This window comes from Barbus barbus (genome assembly GCF_936440315.1).
Source record: "Barbus barbus genome assembly, chromosome: 20".
In the NCBI taxonomy this organism is placed as follows: domain Eukaryota; kingdom Metazoa; phylum Chordata; class Actinopteri; order Cypriniformes; family Cyprinidae; genus Barbus; species Barbus barbus.
In genome coordinates, this window is record NC_136748.1 from 26,667,604 (window position 1) to 26,691,092 (window position 23,489).

Sequence of the window (23,489 nt, forward strand, 5' to 3'; positions counted from 1 at the left end):
TAAACACTGCAGGCCAGCTGGGATCACGAAGCCGGTTTTATTAGAAACAAACCATACAATACTGCTACAAACAGCTCATAAATAACAGAGCTACAGACAGAAAGGCAGCTTACAAATTCCGCAAGTCTGTGTTTGGAACGAGGGATTCAACCCTGCGCTGAAACACAAACCATTAACGGCAACGAGACGAGAGGTCTAAAAATAAGCCATTGTTCTGCGCTGTTGGCTAGAGGCGGCGTTCCAGCTCTCATGCTTAATTGGCTACAATGGCACTGCTTTCACCTTCCTCGACTAGGCAAACAAAAGTATCTGCTGCAGGTGTGCAGCGAGTTTCCTCCCTCCGTTCAACATAAGTCTCATCACAGAGCTTTGTATGCGTAAACATCAGATTCGAAGCAATAGTTCAGCCAAATAATGAATGTTCAGTCATTATTTACTCGCCCTCATGTTGATCCAAGCCCATATCCTGGCAAATAGCTTTTGAAGAATTGTTGTGGTTTTTGCCATAGGAAAAAAGCACAATAAAAGTCATCTATATGACTTTTGCACTACATTCCAGGTTTCTGAAGCCATACAATAGCTTTGTACAAGGAAATGTCAGATAATTCATGTCTAGAGCATTCACAAATGGTGCGCAGAAGCAATCAACAACAAACAGCATTGGCTTATTGCTTAATTTAATTAACTAAGATTACATAGGTCAGTGAATATTAATGACCTTTACTTTTGAATAATGGATATTAATGACCTTTAATAATACGTTTGCTCTCCTAGTGCATAGTACTTTAAACTCTACTATAATCAAATAAGACAATCAAAAATGGTACATAAAAACCATTTGTATAGCAAACTACTGCAACGTGGCAGTGAATAACGACTAAAAAACTGAAATGACTGAAAGCTTACATGGCTTTAGAAGACTTGGAATTAAAGCATATGGACTATTTTTGTCTAGATAATTCTTCCAAAAATTTAGTTTGTGTACAGGTACCAAAAAAAAAAAAAAAAAAAAAAAGCATATGGGTTTGAAATAGCATGAGGGTAAGTATAAATGAATTGTTATTTTTGTGTAAACCATTTCTTTAACTATGTTGCTTGTTCACTCACATAGCTAAATAAATTCATTATGATTAAAACAGTTTTGTTACCATTTTTGTCATAATTAATCATTCAAGAATGACACTTCCCTTCACGATTGACTCACTCTCTCTTTGCAAAGATCTAGGCCCAATATATGCATGATATAATGGGGAAAACTGAGGGCAGTGCCAATGTGACCCTGCTGGCTGTGTGTTACTGAGAAAAAGATTGAAGAGCGGAGGCTCTTAGGCAGCGCTGGACACTGCCAGCTTTTTCAGATGATCCATAAACACCTGAAGACTCACGTCGTCTGTCAGAATGGGTGCGCCAGACTCCTACACAAACACAGGAAGTGTGATTCAATCAGCGGCAGTGTGGGTAAAACAATATTAGAACAAGCTGAGACGTGTTTATATTGTTGTATAACAACGGCTCGTCACACCAGATTAATCAATATTCCTCACATAGGAAATGTGCTTGTGTTGGTGAGATATACTGCACTTACCTGACCCCATGCATACATGTTGTTGTGAGTCTGAGAAGGATTCACTTTGGAGAGAAGGAAACGTGCCTGGAGGGGGAGAGAAAATAAATCTCGATAAAAATTCAGACCCTAAAAACAGTTCACATGCTGCATTAATATGCAGAACAGCAGCCATGTCTCGATGACCCATTACAGTCATTTATTCACAAGCGCCGTTTAAAAATCTCTGAGGGCGAGTTGCTCAGGCGTAGAAATTGACTGAAGAGCTGTCGGAACAACTGTTTTTCAAAGTAGCACCTTCCATTTGAGCCGTCATTAATCAAGGCTTGAGAAAATGGAGGTAGTTTTGTGAAAGCAATTGATAAATATTTGCACTGACTAATGCAAAATTACTGATTCAAACAACTGTCGTTTGCCATGGCGCTCTCAAACCAACTATTTTTTTTATAAAATGGACAGGTCTGGCTGTAAAAACCTACAGTTTACAGTGTAAATGCAGTTAATAGACCTGTCAATTGTTTTAAGTGGCATTTGCTCAAAAAAACCTGAAAAAGGTTAATTTCCCCCCCATGCATATAAAAAGAAAGATCATAAAATAAATCATCAAAATATTGAAATACACATTTTTAGCTCAACATCACTCAGCCATACTAGAAACACACACACAACTGTGATCAGTTGACATCCATATTCAAGAGCCAAGTGCACTTAAATGTTGGCTGCAACACAGAATGATCTTTGATTTGTTATGCTGCTTGGCAACCATAAACCTCAGTCAGTGTAATGAACAATATTACTTGGCAGAAGATTTGCTTGTGTTTTCTATTATTATTAAAATAATTAATCAGTTGAACTGTTTGTTGAAAATTGCCATCTTTTATATTTTAACTCTTGTTGCCATTCCATTTACATATTAAAAAAACAGAAATACTCCACCATGGCACTGTGATTTTTTCCAGAATTAAGAGAGTTCTGTTCCAAAACTTGAGCGGACACCGAGCTGCCTACCTAGACAGCAATTTAAGGCATCAATGGTGCATTCCCAACATAAAGGCTATGCCAAAAAGTAGGCAGAAACATTGTGCTGACAAATCTGACATTGAGAGAGCAATCCAAACCCAGAGAGATGAGTAAAAATGTGTAATCCAAAAGTCAAGATACATTTTTGTTATAAATATATTTAAAAGTACTGACAAAAATCTAATTGAATGTAATAAAACCTCTCTTTTATCTATTTTACCAAATGCTGTGCTTATAAGACTAACTCTAAAGCCCCGTTCACACTAGCAGCGACTTTTGTCGCCAGGGCCTGGCGATGAGGTCGCTAGTGGGCGTTCCCACTACTGGTTGCCTTGACAGCGAATCAGGTTTCTTGCCGCGAAATACAAACATTTTGGAGGCAAGACTAAATATAATCTAAATCAAATCCGTACATACAAACAAAAATGAATGAGAAACAGAGCCTACTTTCTTCCATTGCGTATGTTTATCTACGGCTGAGAGGAGAACAATCACATGAGCTCTACCGTCTTCTTTCCTATTGGCTGTCGCTCCTGAAAGTTGCTCTTCATTTGCATAATGTTGAAGGATTTTGAACTTTGTCACGTCGCTGGACACGCCCCATGCGGTCGCTATCACTCGTGTCGCCAGAAATCGCCAGCTCTCCATTGAAATGAATGGGATCGTGTCGCTTGTAGTGTGAACAGGGCTTTAGCAACATTCTAATTTCCGATTGCATTGGAATCAACTGTAAGTCAGGCCTCTCATGTGTTTCATGTGCACAGTTGCTGACCATGTAGCGTCACTTATCAGGCTCTATTTCTGTTAAAAGGCACCCTAGAAGTTAACTGCCTGCACTTTAGGTTCCCAAAATAACTTTTCATTGAACAGTTCTTAAAAGAACCATTTTGTATAAGTGTGAACAACATTTTAATAATCTAAAAGAACCTTTTTCCACTACGAAGAACTTTCTGCGCAAATGAAAGGTTCGTCATGGAACCATCGATTCCAACAAAGAACATTTACTTTTAATAGTGCAGGGTTGCTGCAGGATTTTTAAGCTCAAATTTAAGCCCTGCACAAATAAAATTAAATACCATATGAGCAGGGTAGGGCAATGTCTATGGTAAACTATTAAACTGTAAAAATGACTGCAAAAAGCATGATTTACAGTTCAGATACATGTTTTCACAAAAACAAAAAGTTGTATAAAATGATGCACTTCACATTTCAGCCTTTAAACCGTTTTTAAGAAAATGGACAAGTCAAAAGTATTAATTATATTAATTTAAACAATTTTTAAATTAAATAACGTACAAACACATTTTACCGTTTAGATATTTAATGAATTATCTTCTTATCGATCCACCAGTTCACATTTACAGCTCTGCGTGTTTGCAGGGTAAAAACATGGGTAGATTTTCGCATTGGTCTGAACAAAAACAACCCATTATTCCTGCAATACCGGAGGCTGCTGTTTTAGGACCACATTTCTAGTAGGGATGTTCAGGTCTAGTCCACTAGTCGGTACAGCTCCTACTTGTCGACACTGAACTCAATAGTCGATTACACGAGAGAAAAAAAAGCATGATTTTAGAATTCAAATTACCATCATTTTAACGTTACATTTAAAAAAAATTTAAATAAGTTAAAATAAAACTTTTGAAAAATACATAGAAATATTTAAATAAACAAATATTTGTAAAAGCGTATTTGGGCGGAAACTACATTTTTACCTCAGACCTCGCATGCGTTTTCTTCATGTCAGTTGTGGCGAGCTCAAAATGACCACGCGAAAGACAAGCAAGGTGTGGGATTATTTTGAATTAGAAGGAAATGAAAAGTTGTGTGTAAACTGTAGTGTCAAATTGGCTTACAATAACTCTATCATATAACTAATCATATTCAATACAGGCACGTATGCGTTAGCTTGGAGGCTAGCCAAAGCCAGCAAATGTCAGTCATGCCATACACGAACACGAACCCTCCGTCGCTGCGGTCCACGATCCCATTTGCGCCATCCATTACTCACTTCGGTGGTGGTGCGGGATTTCCAGGCTCTTTTCGAAACTGTCTGCTTGCTTGTAGTTAACTCTCTGCGTGCCTGTGACTTCAGTTCGAGCACTTTTTTTTTTTTTTTTTCTTTCACGTGCAGAATCACCTCTAGTCCCGTCTTTCGCCAGACCACGTTAAAATATTAAATTCACTGAACAAATGCGCATGGTCTGAGTAAGTGAAACGAGCATTGTTTTGTTTTTAGACAATATAACCAACATGAAGTACATTTTTAAAAGCCGTTTAATGCTATTATGAAACTTGATAAACTTTACTATTGTTTTTGACTTGTGTTTTAATATGTTGGCTAACATTATATGAAAATTAAGAATTCTGTCAGTCTATTGATTGATTTTCCGATCTGAAAAATAAGAAATAAACCCGTTTAGTTTAGTGTGAGTGCCTCATAATTATTGACGTCCTCTGTACCTGACTGCCGCCGTGCTCTGTGTCGATGTAGCGTGGCATGGGGAAACGAGTGTGCAGAAGCTCTTGGGCGTCATCCACAGGAGCCTGAAGCAGGTGACGGAAGTTCTCATACTCAGGCATGTCCTGGTACCCGGCTTTACGCCACTGAGACACAGTCTACATGAGGGAAAACAGTGCATCTGTCAGAAGACATCCAAAAAGGTGCCAAATCTGAATATTCATCTTGTTTACTAGCGCTAGTAAATGTGACTCTAAGGGAACATCTCACTCCATTTGTTTAAAATTTCACTTCATTAGCATGTACTTCAGCGAGACACCTATAAGTGTTTCATCAGAAAATGTCTGTCCTCTGAAACGCGGCCAAGTTTAAATTTGTTTCAGTGGCTCTAAGATTTCATTTGCACAGATTACTGAACAGTTCAGACCGAGACCAAGAAAGCAGACTGCATTCTTAATTATTGAAGAAATTAAAAAGACTTGGCTTTAAACTAACATCTGGCCAGTCACATGGAAAAACAAACCGCCGTGCAATCGGAAGGCAGAACATGTGCTGTGATTTTTACATCTTACCTCTCCGTGGTAAATCACAATCTGGAAGAAGGTGTCCATGAGGAGGATGCGGTCAGGCAAGATACTGCTGCTGTCCAGCAACACAGGCTACAAAAACAGGAAACAAAGCCCATTATTAGACTGCCACTGTCAATTAGATGCAGTGATAAACATCTTTCCTAGAACTTCCCCCTTCTGGTCCCAGTGTCAGGGGAAAACATTAAGTGACATAAAGCCCTCCATTAAAAACAGATTAAAAATACACGCATGTCAGTTTGAGTTGCACATTGTATCATCACCTTGATGTTGTTTAACTCACTGCTACTGAAGAACAAGCAGTACAGACCATCAGACCACTATCTAGAAAATTTGCCTCTTGCGTCCTCCCTCTCTCTCAAAAACAATTGTGCGCTAATATGTGCAACCTCTATGCTCCTGAGTACAAATGGTACCATGCCTTTGCAAAAAGGTTTCAAGACAACAATAACATGAGCTTGAACAAAAATAAGAACAAAAGATCAAAGTACACTAATTAAACAGAACACTGTTTAATCTGAGTCTGGGGACAACAAGTGCACAGTCATCATGACACTGCACTGCACATTCAATGAAAATCATGACACGTGATGGACTTTGAGGACTCATTAAGCTCATTAAAAAAAAAATATATAAATAAAACAAAATCAATAAAATTTATTAAGCTAGTTTCACTTTGGAAGAAAATATCCCCCACACCATTACACCACCACCAGCCTGAACAGTTGAGACAAGGCAGGATGGATCCATGCTTTCACGTTCTTTACGCCAAATTCTGACCCAACCATCTGAATGTTGCAGCAGAAATCGAGACTCATCAGACCAGGCAACGTTTTTCCAATCTTCTATTGTCCAATTTTGTTGAGCCTGTGTGAACTGTAGCCTCCGTTTCCTGTTCTTAGCTGACAGGAGTGGCACCCGGTGTGGTCTTCTGCTGCTGTAGCCCATCTGCTTCAGGGTTCGATGTGTTGTGCGTTCAGAGATGGTATTCTGCATACCATGGTTGTAACGAGTGGTTATTTGAGTTACTGCTGCCTTTCTATCATCTCTAACCAGTCTGCCCATTCTACTCTGATCTCTGACATCAACAAGGCATTTCCGTCCACACAACTGCCGCTCACTGCATATTTTCTCTTTTTTGGACCATTCTCTGTAAACCCTAGAGATGGCTGTGAGTGAAAATCCCAGTAGATCAGCAGTTTTTGAAATACTCAGACCAGTCCGTCTGGCACCAACAACCATTCCACGTTCAAAGTCACTTAAATCCCCTTTCTTCCCCATTTTGATGCTCAGTTTGAACTTCAGCAAGTCGTCTTCACCACATCTAGATGCCTAAATGCATTGAGTTGCTGCCATGTGATTGGCTGATTAGCAATTTGTGTTACCAAGCAATTGAACAGGTGTACCTAATAAAGTGGCCGCTGAGTGTATATAAAAATGCCTTTTCTTGAAAAAAATATATTCCCCTTTTCACAAAAATATTAAGCAGCACAGCTTAATTATAAGAATTATAAATAACCAAATCAGAATATTAGAATGATTTTTGAAAGATCATGTGACACTGAGGACTGGAGTAATGATGCTGAAAAATTCAGCTTTTCCATCATAAAAATAAATTACATTTTAAAATGTTAAATATATTTTAAATATAGGCATGGCGAAAAAAAGTTTATATGCATCATATATTCATTCATTTCTAACAATTTGGAGGAAATTACAATTTCATGTGTTGAAAAACATGCATGAATCTTCCATCTATAAAGTCCCTCATTGATCCGTCAAACCAAGCAAACATTAAATGTGCAGTGGGAGGAGAATTGGATGTTTACCTCTGGTGGCCCGTTGAACGAGTACGCATACAGGATGGGCTGTACCATTATCAGAGACTGGGTGAGGTCCTGTCTCATGAACTGGTGTCTGTAATAGGTGCTTTCATCAGGACTGTTGTTGAACACTTGCAGGAATGGAGACCTCCTCAGATGGAACATAAACTGCCAAAGACAAAGATCTCATTTTCACTTAGCTGTAAAGTGAGATTCAGTGTAATCTCAGAGCGTGAGACAAAAAGAACGTACCTGAGGATACAATGAGAACGTCTCGGAGAAACGGAATGAGTTGGGATCGTCTTTATGATAATCTCCGAATTTCTGGCACTGCAAATGAAAGAAAATAGAGATATTATTGTGCATCCCTAATACCGAAGGACTGATTATACTAGGTAAGTGCCAGCTAAAAGAAGAAGTGCTGAAAGAAAGACTCACCAAGCGGATGAGCTGTCGGTCCAGCCAGCGCAAAACATCCGGGCCCTCCTCTGTCTCGGCCCTATAGATGGCCAGGCGGGCCATGAGGATGGCAGCGGCTTCCTGGTCAAAAGATGCAGCGATGCTCTGGATCTGAGTCTGCGCATCAGCCCAGCTGAAGAGGATGTGAAGAACATGTTATAGCACAGTGACCTTCAAACACAAGCTTTTGCATCATCGGTCTGACTCACATTGAGTCATCCTCACGTCTGCATGTTAAAAAAGAAATCTAAAATGTATATTTAAGGCGACAGAACAGAAAAGAGTCAAAGAGCTCAGTAATGTTTCAGGCACTTAAAACACTTTTAGAATGTTTGAAAGCTACAAGCAGTGCATTAGTCTTTGTCCAAGACCAAATTTACGTTTACGATGTGCATCGATTCTGACAAACAAATGCAATGTTCTAAAAGTGGAAGCTTCTTCGAGTTGTCATGGAAACTGTACGTGATTGTTGAGAATAACAAATGGATGATGTACAAAGATAACGTCCAAACCTGAACGCACAATCTATAAGAACAATCTGCAAGGTTTTTTCCCCCTAGTTCTTCTTGCCAAGTGTACTATTACTCAAATGTATAGTGAACAAAGTGGACACTTTGTGGACTTTATCGGTTCTTGTGTCTCAGTGACATTTCGGGTTCCAATCAAGTAGAACAGAAGTTCTAATGTACAAAAGCCTTACAGTACCATCCAAAAGTTTGGGCTTGGCAAGAAATCTTGTGCGCTCACAAAGGCTGCATTTATTTGATCAAAAATATAATTTAAAATAACTATTTTGTGTTTTTATCTATTTTAAAATTGTATTTATTCCTGAGATGCAAAGCGGAATTTCAAGCATCATTACTGCAGTCTTCAGTGTAGCATGATCCTTCAGAAATCATTCTAATATGCTGATTTGCTGCTCAAGAAATATTTCTTCTTATCATCAATGTTGAAAACACTCACTTCCTTGCAATTGTGGTCACTCTGATGCGCCTCTGCCCGCTAGAATGCTGGTACTGCGTTACGTACTGTATGGCTCCACGTCCACCCTGTGGGATAGGAGCATTGTGCTGAGGAAAAAGAAAAGACAGAACACTGTTCAATATTTTGTTCAACAAAATTAAAGACAAACCCATGAAATGTTATTGCAAAGATAAGAGGTTGCATTCAAACAGGTTTCCAAAACATTCCCACCACCCTGGCACCAATCTGTTATTGTCTGGATGAACTAACTAATGCACCACTGAACAACTTATAGATTGTCTCACCCAAAGTAACACCATTAGTTGAGCAAGAATTTGACAAATGGAGAGGGTTTGAAAGCATTAGCAAAGCCACAGTGTTCCACTCCTCAAGAAGTCATCCTATGAATTTCTTGCATAAACACTACTATGAAAAAATCATCAATATTCCAAACTTTGCAATGTTTAAAAAGTCTCTTATGCTCACAAAGGCTGCATATATTGGTTTAAAAACAAAGAAAAAAAGTTGTATTGGTTGTATTAATATTTCACAATATTACTATTTTAATACAGTTTAAAATAAAATGTATTCCTGTAATGCCAAAGCAGAATTTTCAACCTTGGTGAACTTAAGAGCATGTTTCCACCACTGGAAAAAATAATTGTTTTAACTTTTTATAATCACGATTCTGACTTTGGCGCAATTGCGAGTTTACATCTCACACTTCTGAGAAAATAAGTCAGAATTATCAGAAAAAAAAAAAAGAATTGTGAGATGTAAGCTCGCAAAAAAAAAAAGAAAAAAACTTGCAGTTGCTAGAATAGTCAAATTGTGAGAAAGAGTCACAATTACTTTGCTTTATTTTTTTACACAGTGGAGGAAACTGGCAGCAACTGTGAAGTAATTGGTAAGTTTTGATATTTATATTTGACTAAACATTTAAGTCCAGGTAAGGTATTGCAAATATGGCTTGTGCATAACCACCAAAAAACCTGTAATCCAAAAACTGTTTAATGCCCATATAAAACAACACGTGTAACAGGATATAACTGTTATAACTGGAAGGAAGGCTTAAGCTCTGGGTAAAGGCACCGAAGCCTTAATTAATGATTAAGGCTTATACCGCATTAGGGTCATGCTTCTTGCCAATTATACTAAAAAAACACTCGAGCATGAAACGGCTCATAAATTCGGCAGCAACCACAACAGAGAGGATATTGAATCTCAAGCGTCGTGTTTGCAGAGCAGTGCAGCTCCAGCCTCCCAGTGCACCCTGTGTCCACAGAAACGTACTCTTTAAATGTTAGATGCTTTATTTACCTCGCTACATGTGATTGTAGCTGTTCACATAGTTTTGCCTCTCAAGGCAGCATGTTTGCCATTTTCGAACTGGCTGAGGCAGGTGCTGATAGTAAAGGCAGAGGGGGGTTTGACTAACTCTCCCCAAAGAGATCAGTGCTTGGTGAAGTGCGGTTGATCCTCTACTCCTGAAGATCAGCATGAGGTACACTCCTCCCATAAAGCAACACCTTCCCTGGTGGTTTGGCACAGATAACGTGACCTCCTCTTTCCACAGCTTCCAGTGCGATCTCTGTTGTTGAATGAGCGTTTGCGTCCTTCTTTGTAAATGTCTACATTTGAACGCACATGTAAACATGCAGTGGACGGCGGTGGTTTATGCGGCGCTGATGATCGGTTCCAGTATCTGCTCCGTATTGGGGAACTTGGTTTTACTGTTGGTGGTGTCACTCAATCGGAGTTTGCAAACGGATACCTCGCTTCTCACTTTAAGCTTCTGCCTATGCGATCTGGCGTTGGGCGTCTCCACCATCCCTTTCGGTATCCATAACAGCCTTTTTCAAGTCAAGAGCTACCCCAGTAAGAGCGCCACCTGCAAGGGCAGCGGCTTTCTGTTTTTGTTGCTCCAGCTCGCCTCAATCCATTCGCTCACCTGGGCAACTGTCGACAAGTTCACAGAGATCTGCTTCGCGCTCAGCTACCCAGTGATCTTCACAGCGTACAGGGCCAAAATCATCCTCGCAGTGGTGTGGGTCTACAGCATCCTCAACGCAGCTCTGCCACTCTTTGGTTTTGGAAGTTACGTCTACAGCGAGACAAAGTTCCTCTGTGTACCCAACTTCAAACCGTCCAGCATCGCTTTCAACATGCTCTTCATGGTGGTGGGAATCATCATTCCCATTGTACTGATGTGCTCCGTGTATGGATACATAGTGTATATAGCCAGGAACCAGGTGCGACGAGGGACGTTTGTTTGTAACGAAGACCATTGTTTCTATGTTCCAGCCAGTAATTACTTCAAAAGCTCCATAGTAATGGTGACTACCATAGGTAAGCGTAATTAAATCAGGGGGCATAAAGCAGCTTTATTGTGTTTGATTTGCCACAGTGTTTTGGATTTTCAATAAGTGATAATCTTTCTAACATCATTTGATTAGGTACAATCATTTTTCCTTGACATATGGAGACTTGCTTCATGCTTAATACAAACACACAGAACACCACCAGCTTCCACATATATTATCACTGTCTGGGGTCGGTAAGATTTTTAAAAATGTTTTTGAAAAGTCTCTAATGCTCAATGACTACATTTATTTGATCAAATATACAGTAAAACTGTTTTCTATTTGAATACATTTTAAAATGTAATTTATTCCTGTGATCAAAGCTGAATTTCCAGCATCATTACTCCAGTCTTCAGTGTCACACGATCCTCCAGAAATCATTCTAATATGCTGATTAATGCTCAAGAAACATTTCTTATTATGGCTTAAAATTTTTGTGCAAACTATAATACATTTTTAAGGTTTCTTTGATAAATACAAAATGTCAAAAGAACAGCATTTATTTGAAATATAAATATTTTGTTTTACATTATATTTAGTCACTTTTGGGCAATTTAGTGCATCGTTACGGAACAAAAGCATTCCTTACTAACCCCAAACTTTGGTGTACAGTAATACTATAACAATTACAGAACCTTCTGCAAGTATAGAAAAGATTCATTTTTAAAGACAATTTTTCTTTTTCTAAACTAAACAATTGAGCAATTTAAGCTAAACATTTGAGATATTATAGAGACCTCATTTGTGACTTGAGTACTGCGCCAATGACTCCAAATACACCAAGTCAAAAGTTTAGACACACTTTATGTAACCATTTATGTTTCTCATGACCTTAAAAACATTACAGGCTTCACCTTAAATGATTCAAATTAGTTTTGCAGGCAAACATAAAATGTCTATGTATGAATTTATTTTCAAAACTAAAACTTGAATTTATTTAATGGATGACTTGGACAGGAGAGGAAGGAAAAGCAGTCAAGTATCCAGCATACTACTTCAGTGCTGTTAAAAAGCAACCCATATTGCACTTCACGAAGTTGGTGTGCAGAGCTGGAATCTATACATAGAAGCTAAAAAATAAAAAGATAAAACAATTTCCATATTTTTGCTATTTCCTTTTGTTCTATTTTAAAGTTTTCTTCCACATTATGAAAATAATAAAGAATGAGCAGGTGTGTCCAAACTTTTGACTGGTTATGTAAATCAGAAAATTTATAGAATAAAGTTAGTGAGATTACAGTGGTTTAAGACATCAGTCTGTGAGCGCATGTAGACCAACAACTAACCCACAGACTAGCAGATTTAACTGCAAAATGAATTGCTGTGCAATAATTGTGATTTAACTCAATGTAATTCATTCGATTTAAAATCAACCTAATTATTTTAAATGCATGATGTTTATTCCTCTGTCTTTGGAGACTGAGAAAAACAACAGCAAGGGTCCAGGTAGATTATGGAAAAACGAATTAGCAAAATACATCACACATGCAATACAACCTCCAGACAGTTCAAGTCGATATTCCTCTTGAGCTAATGAAATAAGCTTGTCCAAAAAATCTTTAACCACGTCATGTGATTTGTGCGTGTTGTTGACAGTGTGCCTGCTCGTTTGCTGGCTGCCATACATCGTTATCTGCTTCTATGAGACATTGACGGGAAAAGAGAGCCCGCAGCTTGCCTCGGCTGTTGCCACATGGCTTGTACTCTTCACTTCAGCTCTTAACCCATGGATCAACTCCATGACTCAAACGTAAGCAACTAAGTACACCATTTTCATTCTTATACACATCATATGGAATTAGGGTAAAAGGCAAGTGTGTCACTTACGAAGCAAATAGGGCTGGACTGTGTCTCCTATACAATTTATATACCTATACCATTTTATATGTACTTCACTGTTTTATTGTCACACTCTGGTGTAATAAAATTCACCATTATTCAAAGGTTTCGGGTCAAAAATTTATTTAAAATGTCTCCTATTCATCAAGGCTGCAATAATTGACCAAAAGGGACAATATTTTAAAATAATATTAAAATAATTTATTTTATAAACTTTAATATATACCGGTAAATGCTGTTGAACGTTCAATTCATCAAAAAATACTGGACACAAAATGCATCGTTTCACCAAAAATATTGCATAGCAGCACAACTGTTTTCAGCATTGATAACAAGAAATGTTTCAAATTAACATTTAAATAGAAAACAGCTGTTAAAAATTGTAAAAGTATTTTACAATATTAACGTTTTCTGTATATTTCATCAAATAAATGCAGCTTCGGTAAGACATCTCTTATGCTTTCAAGGGTAAATTATATTGTAATATATATCATTACTGTAAGACATTACTGTAAGTATAAGGTCATACAGTCCATCCCTAATGTCATGATAGGTAGAAGGAAGACATCCATAACACATTCTCCCTGAAAAGAAGCTCTCTATTTTGGGAAATGTAATCATGGAGAGACATTACCTTTTTTATTGTTGATTAAGACTTTCCTGGCCTTTTAACTATCAGATGTGGCAGCCCATATTAATACCCGTCACATTCAATAATGTTTTGTAAATAAAATGTGGCAGGAATCGAATGTGGGGCAGGATTGGAAAAGGAAGGTGGAGGTAAAAACTCAATGGCCAATTTGGGCCACATCTAGAAACAGAACACGGAGTGGCTATGAAGCATGGTATTGATATGTGGTTGTTTTTTAGATTCTTAGAGCTTGCAAGTATGTGGGAGGTTTACCATGACCTTGTTTGTATCTCTCAGGAGGTACAGAGCAGCGCTGCGCAAAAGCCTGAATAAAATCCAGCAGATGTTTAAGTATCATCGTAAAAACTCCCTCTCCCAGTACACGACCAAACAGCCACGCCGCGAGAGCAACAGCTCCTCCTCACCAGCTCCCAGTGTACCTCCAGCACTACAAACAAACAACCAACCCCAACAGGACCTCACGCTGGTTTGAGCACGACCCTCACTGACCTTTGGTGGTTTGAATAGCGTAGAAATAATCATAAGCATCAGCAGCATCGCTTCACCCCAGCACAAGAGGACACTGGGTTGGTGGAGCTAACCAGAAGCAATTTCACTGCTTATGATGTAAACAGACTTCATGCAGAAAGAAGAAACCTTGTACAATATTCTACAGTAAAAGAATCTTGAAGAAGAGAAAAATTAACTTTTGCTTCAGAAAATATGTATTGTTTTCTTTTGTGACTTGAACACAAACAGTGATTCACTTTTTTTCTTTTCTTTTAATGAATGCTCTAAGGACAATGTGATTGTGAAATAAAACCTGCCTCTAAAATGTTCAGCATCTGAAACTGCCAATCACAGTTAAATTGCTTTCAGGAACTGCATCTATGACTGACTTTGACTGCAATTTGTATTTTGATGACGCAATCTGAAATTACGCATTTCACTAGCAACGTAAAAATGGTTCTCTTAAATAAAAGCTCACACCAACCGCTAAAACTACTATTCACTGTACTGTAACTGTGTAATTGGATTTGGAGAAAAATTTAGCATTACATAACTTGCTCACCAATGAATCCTCTGTAGTGAATGTAGGGGTATACCGGTACTGGAAAAATACCGGTATATCATATTTCAAACGATATGATATCATAATTTTGCTCAATTCGGTATTTAATACGCTGCTGTTGCGAAATGCACCTGTAGGTGGCAGTGCTTCCCAAATTGCTGCGCAACTGGTAAATGTGACAGAACAACGCGATGGATCAAACAGATGAAAACTCAACGCACCCGAAATTAATAAATAAAGAGAACAGTAGAAGTGAAATATGGCATTACTTTGCATACAAAACAGATGACAAAGGTGAAGGAACTGACCTTACTGCACCTGTATGCAAGCGTTGCTATAAATCATGTGTTTCCACAGAGACAACACATTAAATCTTTAAGCATTTGTCGCTTGCTCATCCTGATCTTTTCAGAGAATTAAGAGATCGACAGGTGAGTGCATCATTCATAAATTCAGATTTAATTTTAACTTTTAAATTAGTTTTCATCTGTTTGATCCATCGCATTGTTCTGTTGTCACATTTACCGGTTGCGCAGCAATTTGTGAAGCACTGGTGCATTTCGCAACAGCAGCGTATGAAATACCGAATTGAGCAAAATTATGATATGGTACCGTTTTAAATATAATATATACCGGTACTTTTCCAGTACCAGTATACCACGCATCCCTACACTAGATGTTATTTGATGGACTGGACTGTGTATGGATTTCTTTATGGATTTTGTATGGATTTCTGTGATGTTTTATCAGCTGTTTGGACTCTCATTCTGATGGCACCCATTCACTGCAGAGGATCCATTGGTGAGCAAATGAAGTAATGCTAAATGTCTCCAAATCTGATGAAGAAACAAGCTCATCTACATCTTTGATGGCCTAAGGGTGAGTAAATTTCAAGCACATTTTCATTTATGAGTAAACTATTCCTTTAAGACCCCGCACACTCAGAATGACAATATAAAATGAGTAACTGTGAAAAGGAGACTAACCTCCAAATTATTCTCTGTAAAAATTTCACACCATGTTTCTCAATATACAGTCCAATTTTTGGTATAATTCATTTACGATTCTTTCTTTTGAGAATCATTAAAATATATACAAGTACTACTGCAGTGAAGTAATTCTTTAAATTGAAATGCAGTTTAAAAAAACAATTCCATGAATGAGGAAAGTTTGCCCTCTAGTGGAACACATGCATTTAAGATGGAAATCTACATGCAATCTGACACCAGGTTCAACAGCCACTGTATCTGTGACTTTTGTAATACTCTGAGGCCAATTTTTGCTTCACGGTAATACATAAACATTTTGGAAATTTGGATTTTTTGCAAGCCGAGGGACAAGTCAAAATTATTTTATGCAGTAATCCATGAGCATCAGTCTCAAAGCTAGCTTCTGAGCATGTATGACAATGGTTATTGTAAGAAAATCTAACAAATTTTACTCTGATGTACCTGATTCACGACCTCAAAGTAGAATGCAAGAGTGGTGTTTGGATCCAGTCCACAAATTTTCCACTGACTTGTTCCGCCAGTTCCTATTTCCTACAAGCAGAAGTCAAAATTAATGTCAGTATGTTCTTGACATTGCCAGGGAAAACACTGAACCTAAGAAAAAATGTATAGCCTATTTAATTGAAGATAGATGAGTACTTGCATTTTCTGACACACAGGGACCTTTGGCGTTCAGGGAGACACACGGGCCGATTGCTCCAGAAATCTTTATCTCTCTTGAAGTCTGAAATAATAGTTTAATAAGACTGTACGGTAACCCACATATAGCACAATTAAATAATGAAAGAATTAAAACAGTCAAGACAACAGAACAATTATATAAAAAGAAAAGCAAGCCACCTTAATCTCAAGAGTCCCTGCTAATGCCATCTTAAAGCAGCCCTGCACGTCCTTAGTGAAAACTCTCTGGAAGGTTTGCTTGAATAGGGATGTGTTGAAAGAGTCTGCCATGATCATGTAACCCCTGCCATTTACACAAAAGCATAAAGATGTACTGTTGAAGACAGTCCAAAGACATTGCAAGTTTGAAATCAGTATAAAAATCCTTAAAACGACATAATGGCAAAGAAAGATTATTTCACACATTTCTGAATTAAGCGTTTGCTCGTACTGAAAATCTTGGGGATAGTATTATGTTTCCTGACTCTCAGCGTTTTAATATGCACCAGAGTCCCCTCAAATCTCTACACAAGCACTGTCATTATGCTGAAACACAATTTTGTGTTGAATTGAAAACCTTTTTTGAATCACTTACCCTGTATAGTTGGTGCAGCACTTCATTTCCAGTAATCCTGTCTGATCCAAAGCGCATGCATAAATATCAATGATGTGTCCATTGGCGGCAGCACGGTTGGCCAAGGCTTCATAGTGCTACAAGGGAATGAAGTACTATTTTAAATGTGTACAGAAACAACATTTACACTTTAAACAGAATAGGAATAACTCCGATAGAAATGCATGGCATTATCAAAGCCAAGGCCATGGGTTCAATTCCTAGGGAAAGCAAGATCTGATAAAACGTCTAACTTGAATGCACTTGGCTAAACATGTGGTTAATGCATAAATGTAGACATAAACTCAAATCTGGTAAGAATTAGGATAGAACTGGCTGATTGCCAGTTTTCACACATAACGCTGTATGAAAAAAACATGCAGTTGTTTTTCCAGAAAATAACACACTGCTATTACTGTGTTCTGCTCTGAACTTTCACTTGAAAATGCAAAGGTCAGTTGAATTCTGAACTTTCCAATGCACCTCTGTGACCCATCACACACCAGTAAAGCTTCAAGATACTCAATCTTTATGAAATCACTAGTATCACCAGTGTGTGGGTACTTCATCATACAGACAACAAATACAGGAAGACTCACTTTAGTGGCTTTCTTCATGAACTTGGCATTGTCTTTCTCGATGTCATGCCAGGATCTAATAGGCGTTTTCAGTTCATCTCCTACCACCATACCCGGACCCTGAGTGGCGGGCCCACCGATGAAAGCCATGATGCGAGCACCAGTGTTAGGGAAAGTGCACTACAAGAGGGAGGGAAACAATTAATAAGCACAAAGCTTTGGACACACTTTAATGAATTTATACATTCTATGATCTCAAAAACCTTTTGAGCCAAACGGCTTCAGCTTAAATGCTTAAAATTAGTACGCCTACATAGTTTTTTTTTTTTTTTTAACTAAACTTTTCATTACAAAATATGCATCTTGAGCAGAATAGTCAATCAGTATCCAGTATATATTGGAAACTTCTTCAATGCGGCTTAAAAAGCATCACAGGATGCACTTCATTATGTTGAGTTTGAGCACATCTAGAATGTGCAAAACTACTTTGAAGAAGATATACGTTTTGATCACAACATAATTCCCATACTTCTATTTGTGTTACTTCATTGATTTAATGCCTTTATTGTTAGTCTGAAGTGTGGAAAATAGTAATAATAAAGAATGAGAAGACATGTCCAAACTGGTATTGTAAACATATAATTTAGTAACTGCAGCTGGTAGCAAAGCTGCCATCACAGCAGACCATGATTGAAGATAACATAAATCATGATAGTCACCTCTAACAGACCAACAGCAATGGAAAGAGCTACTCCGAGTGATCTCAGTGGTCGTTTTCCTTGAGTCACAGGCCAGGGGTCTCTCTGCAGCTCTCCCAGCAAATCTGTCAGATTCATATCTATCTTCTGTACTGGCTGAAGAAACCTGAGCACACACATAATCAATCACCATAAATCACACCGTCTTCATTCATATAGGTTCGTTTAACTGGTCCCCAGACTGAGGCTGGTTTCCCAAGATTTTTTTCTCTACTACTGCCACCTGATGGAGTTATGGTTCCTTGCCACTGTTGCCTTTGGCTTGCTTAATCGGGGTTTAAAATACACTTAATGCATTATCAGAGAACTAAACTTGAAATGAATTGTTCTGGATGACAACACTATTGTCTTCTGTGGAGATTCTTTATAGCTGAATTAAATTTGGTTCATAATGGACGGATTTTGCAACTTCGACACTGTTATTAGATTGTATCGAATCAACATTGAACTTGAGCTGAATCATGACACAATTGTCTTCTTCAGAGCTGTTTATAGCTGAATTCGTTTTATAATTGATTAATTTTACATAGTTTTTAAACTGAAATTACTTGAGCTGAATAAGGGCACTAGAGCTGGTTTACAGCAGAATTTGTCTCATATTTCATCAAGTTTGCATTAATGATTCTGTTATCACTGTTTATCACTCTGAAGCTGCTTTGATACAATCTATAATGTGTAAAGCACTATATAAATAAAACTGACTTGACTCAACTTCAGAGATAGATTAAAAATATGAGAAATAGATTATGCAAATTATTTGTTTATACAGTCTGAAGATTTAAATGTGCAAAGCAGCTATAAAACATATTTAGCTCACCTGTTTGAAGAAGGAACCTCAGGCTGTTGTGGCCCTCGGCCTGCCTGTGCTGCAGCGGGTTTAGTTAACCCAAGCATCTCCTGTACACAAGATTTATCAAATTAAAATATTATAATTTGGGCCGACAAGTTTAGTCAAACACCTGTATCTTAAATTATCTTAAACTACCTGAAGCTGTTTAGCGCTGAGGTCTTTGGTGCTCCTGAAGACGTAGCTCTTAGAGATGCCTTCACAGCCCAGCTCGTGAACCTGGACCATGCGTCCAAATGTAATGAGGCCCACCAGAGCAGTGGGAGGCAGCAGGCTGAGGGACATCTGAAGTGACTCCTTCAGTGCCTGCAGATCATCATCTTCCATGCATGTGTCCACCACATAGAGGAAGTTCAGGGGCATCTGCGGACCACGCTACAGAAAAGAAACAGACTCAACAAATGAAACTTACCATTCATGAATTTTAAGTGATCTTTATCTCAATCCTTATGATAGATCAGTAACTATTTCTTATGCATCCAGTTCTAGGGTTCAGTATTTGTATGGCCATGAAAGGTGAATAATTAAAAGCTTTACCTGGACAACGTATTCGATAGTGGAGAACTGTGGAAGAAGCTCAGCAGGTTGGTTGACCTCAGATATTCCAGCGTAAGTTGGTGGGAACTATGACAGGACATGGATATTGTTTTTGCCATTAATTAATTGACACTTAAAATTGCAATGCACTTTTCTTGAGCTGCAACCATTAACTGATAAAGTCAATAATAAAAATAATCAAAAACGAATATGATTAGCAATTAATTCCATCTGTGCACTCTGCATATAAAACATCACTTTTCAAATATCACTTTACAGTAGTCACTTTACAAACAACACTTTATACTACTAGTAAATAATGAATTTCTATGTAAAAAATCTGGAAAACCGAGAGGAGGTAGAGTGAGCTGCTTGTGGGAAAAGAGCATGATCCAACTTGTCATGAACATAAGAATGCATCATATTAAGTATTTCAAACAAAAGCATATATTTTAAATTTTCTTGCCCTGTCAGGCTCTCTGGTAGATGTGTGTGCTTTTGCTTTTGAAATGCATTTTCCCCTCACAGTTTTATCCTTATCTGTCATTCAGTTATTTCCATTTTTGCATAAAGACTCATCCTGACAGCAAGTGAGTCTCTGTTAAACTTCACACACTTCAGTGAATGAGCATCGACATACATATGCGCATCAAACAGACAGAGCGCCATAATTCTAAAATTTTTAATTTATTAATTTTAACTTCTAATTTCAAATGGTAAACAACCTGTTCAAATGTAACCCCTATAATGTTAAAAATTAAACAATGTTTAATTTTGAAATCATTTTATAAGTTTAATTTTATAATGCTGATTTTTGAATTATGATTAAAAAAAGCATATGTGACCCTGGACCACAAAACTAGTCTTAAGTCGCTGGGGTATATTTGTAGCAATAGCCTAAAATACTTTGTGTGGGTCAAAATTATTGATTTTTTTTAATGCCAAAAATCATTAACATTAAGTAAAGATCATGTTCCGTAAAGATATTTTGTAAATTTCCTACTGTAAATATATCAAAACTTCATTTTTGATTAGTAATATGCATTGCTAAGATCTTAATTTGGACACTTTAAAGGCGATTTTCTCAATATTTTGATTTTTTGGCACCCTCAGATTCCAGATTTTCAAATAGTTGTATCTCGGACAAACATTGTCCGATCCTAACAAACCATGCATCAATGGAAAGCTTATATATTCAGCTTTTAGATTATGTATAAATCTCAATTTTGAAAAATTTACCCTTATGATTGGTTTTGTGGTGCAGGGTCACATATTTGGATTTTACATCCGATTAACCGAGGAGATGATCTACAGATTAATTCATTAATCGCTAGTTGCAGCTCTACACTTTTCAAAACTGCAATGACTTTACCTGATTTCTCTGATAACAGAAGTTGCAAGCCCAGAGTTTTGCTCTGTAATCCACTTGACTGTTTGTGTAAACAGGAAAAAAAAAAAAAAAAACAGAAGCATAATAATATTAGGGCATCACAAATAATGTATCCAGCTTTCATAATAAATGTGTTTATTTGGAAATTACTGCAGTGGATAAGAAGTAGATCCTCCATCTGTGAACTCATTATGCTGTCTGCTTTGACTTAACAGACTTACCACAGAGGATTGAGCACAGCTCGGCACGTGGCCCGGCTGCACAGCACCGGCTCGTACTGAATCGGGGGAAGATCCGGCCGCTCCTTCAGCGGGGTAAACAGGGAGGCCACAGGAACCACCATACGCGTGGCTTCCAGACGACTAGACGGCCAAACGTTCCAACTGAAGCGAACGCCATCGCGGTCCTCGTTCTGCTGGATGAACTCCTGGAAGGTTGCCATAGCACCCTCTAGAATCTACCAGTTAAACAGGGTTTATGGATAAGAGAGAGAAAAGTATGTGGTGATGCATTTAAATAAGACATGCAATCTGATCTGTGTATATATTACAGTCTGATTCATCGTTACCCTTTGGACACAGGGCAAACTATAATGTCACATCTCACATCATTCAAAGCTAGAACGAGATAAGAGATACAAGTTCAGAAAGCATCTATGATGCCAAATAGGTAGCTAGGTAGGTAGCTCACTCAGTTTTGAGTATCAGGCTGACGGTGACTATGATGCCCAAAAATGCTGTCTAGGTAGGCAGCTCACTAGGTTTTGAATCGTATACTAGGGGTTTTCAAACCACAGACCACTTTCCTAAAATATAAAGACAGCTTTATATTTTCTTTTAGAAAAAATTTCAATATACTAAAAATTATATTTAAACTTATAAAATATAGTATTATCTGTATTTTTATTTGCTTTCTTATTTATTAGTATTTTGCCTATTTTTATGATGTGTACTTTTATATGCCAAAAATGCTTTCCTACTGACTTTAAAGTGGTTTATTCACAGAGTGGATTGTTGTATTACGCTAATTTTTAAATATAACATTGATTTATTTAGTTGTTTTTTATCATCATTAATATGATCATGAATGTTATGCAATGCATTTTCTAAAGTTTCTCCTGGACCCCAGTTTGAAGATCCCCTGGCTGCAGATGAGCAGCAAAAATTATAAGAAGAACACAAATCAATGAAGTAGGAGACATATTAAAAACAATATTGTTTGTTAAAAATACAAATGTTTTGACAGTTACAACACATTTGGGGAAATATTAAGATACAAAATAAGTACGCAATGCAACAGTCTGCCCAATTTTCAAATAAGTGACTATTCCAAAATTATAAGCTTATAATAAATATTAGGGTAATAAAATAAATTGCAGTTTATAAGTTTAGTTTAGTTTACTTGAAGTAACGTTACATGGATCCACTTGAGGGCGTCAGCACACCCTCCCGAATTAGCCACAGAAAGCTAGTTCGATAACTTAGCATAAGAAATATATAAATAAGCTTACATCAACGTGAAAACAGCTTGAGAGCAGCACAACTACTTTATAACGATTTGATCCGATCAAACATTTCAGTAAACAGCCCTGCGATGACCTGCTTGTGATGCTTCCAGTCAACCGACTTCAAGCTAAATGCCCTTTAAACCCGCGAGTTCTCGCACTGCAGTCCATCTAACGCTTCACATCAGTTACCGGATCATTAACGTAATATATACGATCATCTATTTGTAAATAGTAAGTGTTTAGACGCACCTGAAGCCTTGATTTAGTGTCTCCTCAGAGACTCAGTGACAGCGCGCTCACGGCTCGAGCGCGCTCCCGAGCTGATGACGTAGCAGCTCAACATGGAGTCGGTGCCACGTCAAGAGCCGACACTCATTTTATAATTCATTTGAAGAGTTTAATTATACACTGAGCACTGTATCTTTTTTTTTAAATCATTTATAAATATTAAAAATTATATATTAATTATATTAGGGGAAAACATGTTAATTTCCACTATTATTAACGTATACTTTTTAAAATTAATTTTATTTAGGGGAAATAGAATTAAAGGAAACTTTTCTAATAAACAAATCAAAATAACATTAAAATTTACCAATGCATTAAAGAAATGCAGTGAAGTATGCATGTTTTCACACTCATTTAATGGTGACCATTATTTTCTTGACTTTATTTTAAATGTTAATGCAAATATTTATATATTAGAAAAAAACGTTCCCATTGAAAATAAATGGATCAATAAATGTATTCAGTCGTAAATGTAATTAACACAATTTGAGTATAGCAATAAAGTAACTTTTTACAAAC

At 37.5% G+C, this 23,489-nt stretch overlaps 2 protein-coding genes across 2 annotated transcripts; one reads left to right on the plus strand and one right to left on the minus strand.

The window, feature by feature from the left end:
- Positions 1-18: 18 nt before the first annotated feature.
- On the minus strand, positions 19-23,020 carry sec23a (Sec23 homolog A, coat complex II component). Its single transcript, XM_079442816.1, has 20 exons — positions 22,932-23,020; positions 21,397-21,632; positions 21,158-21,215; positions 19,786-19,872; positions 19,387-19,623; positions 19,219-19,298; positions 18,363-18,507; positions 17,665-17,823; positions 17,048-17,163; positions 16,633-16,756; positions 16,436-16,516; positions 16,234-16,323; positions 8,878-8,984; positions 7,894-8,047; positions 7,708-7,785; positions 7,462-7,623; positions 5,618-5,704; positions 5,048-5,203; positions 1,586-1,651; positions 19-1,415 (listed from the first exon to the last, which is right to left on the minus strand). Exons 2-20 carry the CDS (start codon positions 21,615-21,617, stop codon positions 1,326-1,328), a joined length of 2,298 nt encoding a protein of 765 aa, XP_079298942.1. The 5' UTR covers positions 21,618-21,632; positions 22,932-23,020; the 3' UTR covers positions 19-1,325.
- Positions 10,533-14,203, plus strand: LOC306885946 (adenosine receptor A3-like; the record flags this gene model as incomplete). Its single annotated transcript, XM_079442772.1, has 3 exons — positions 10,533-11,226; positions 12,837-12,990; positions 14,008-14,203. The coding sequence occupies 3 exons, from the start codon at positions 10,533-10,535 to the stop codon at positions 14,201-14,203; spliced, it is 1,044 nt and encodes a 347-aa protein (XP_079298898.1).
- Positions 23,021-23,489: the final 469 nt, after the last annotated feature.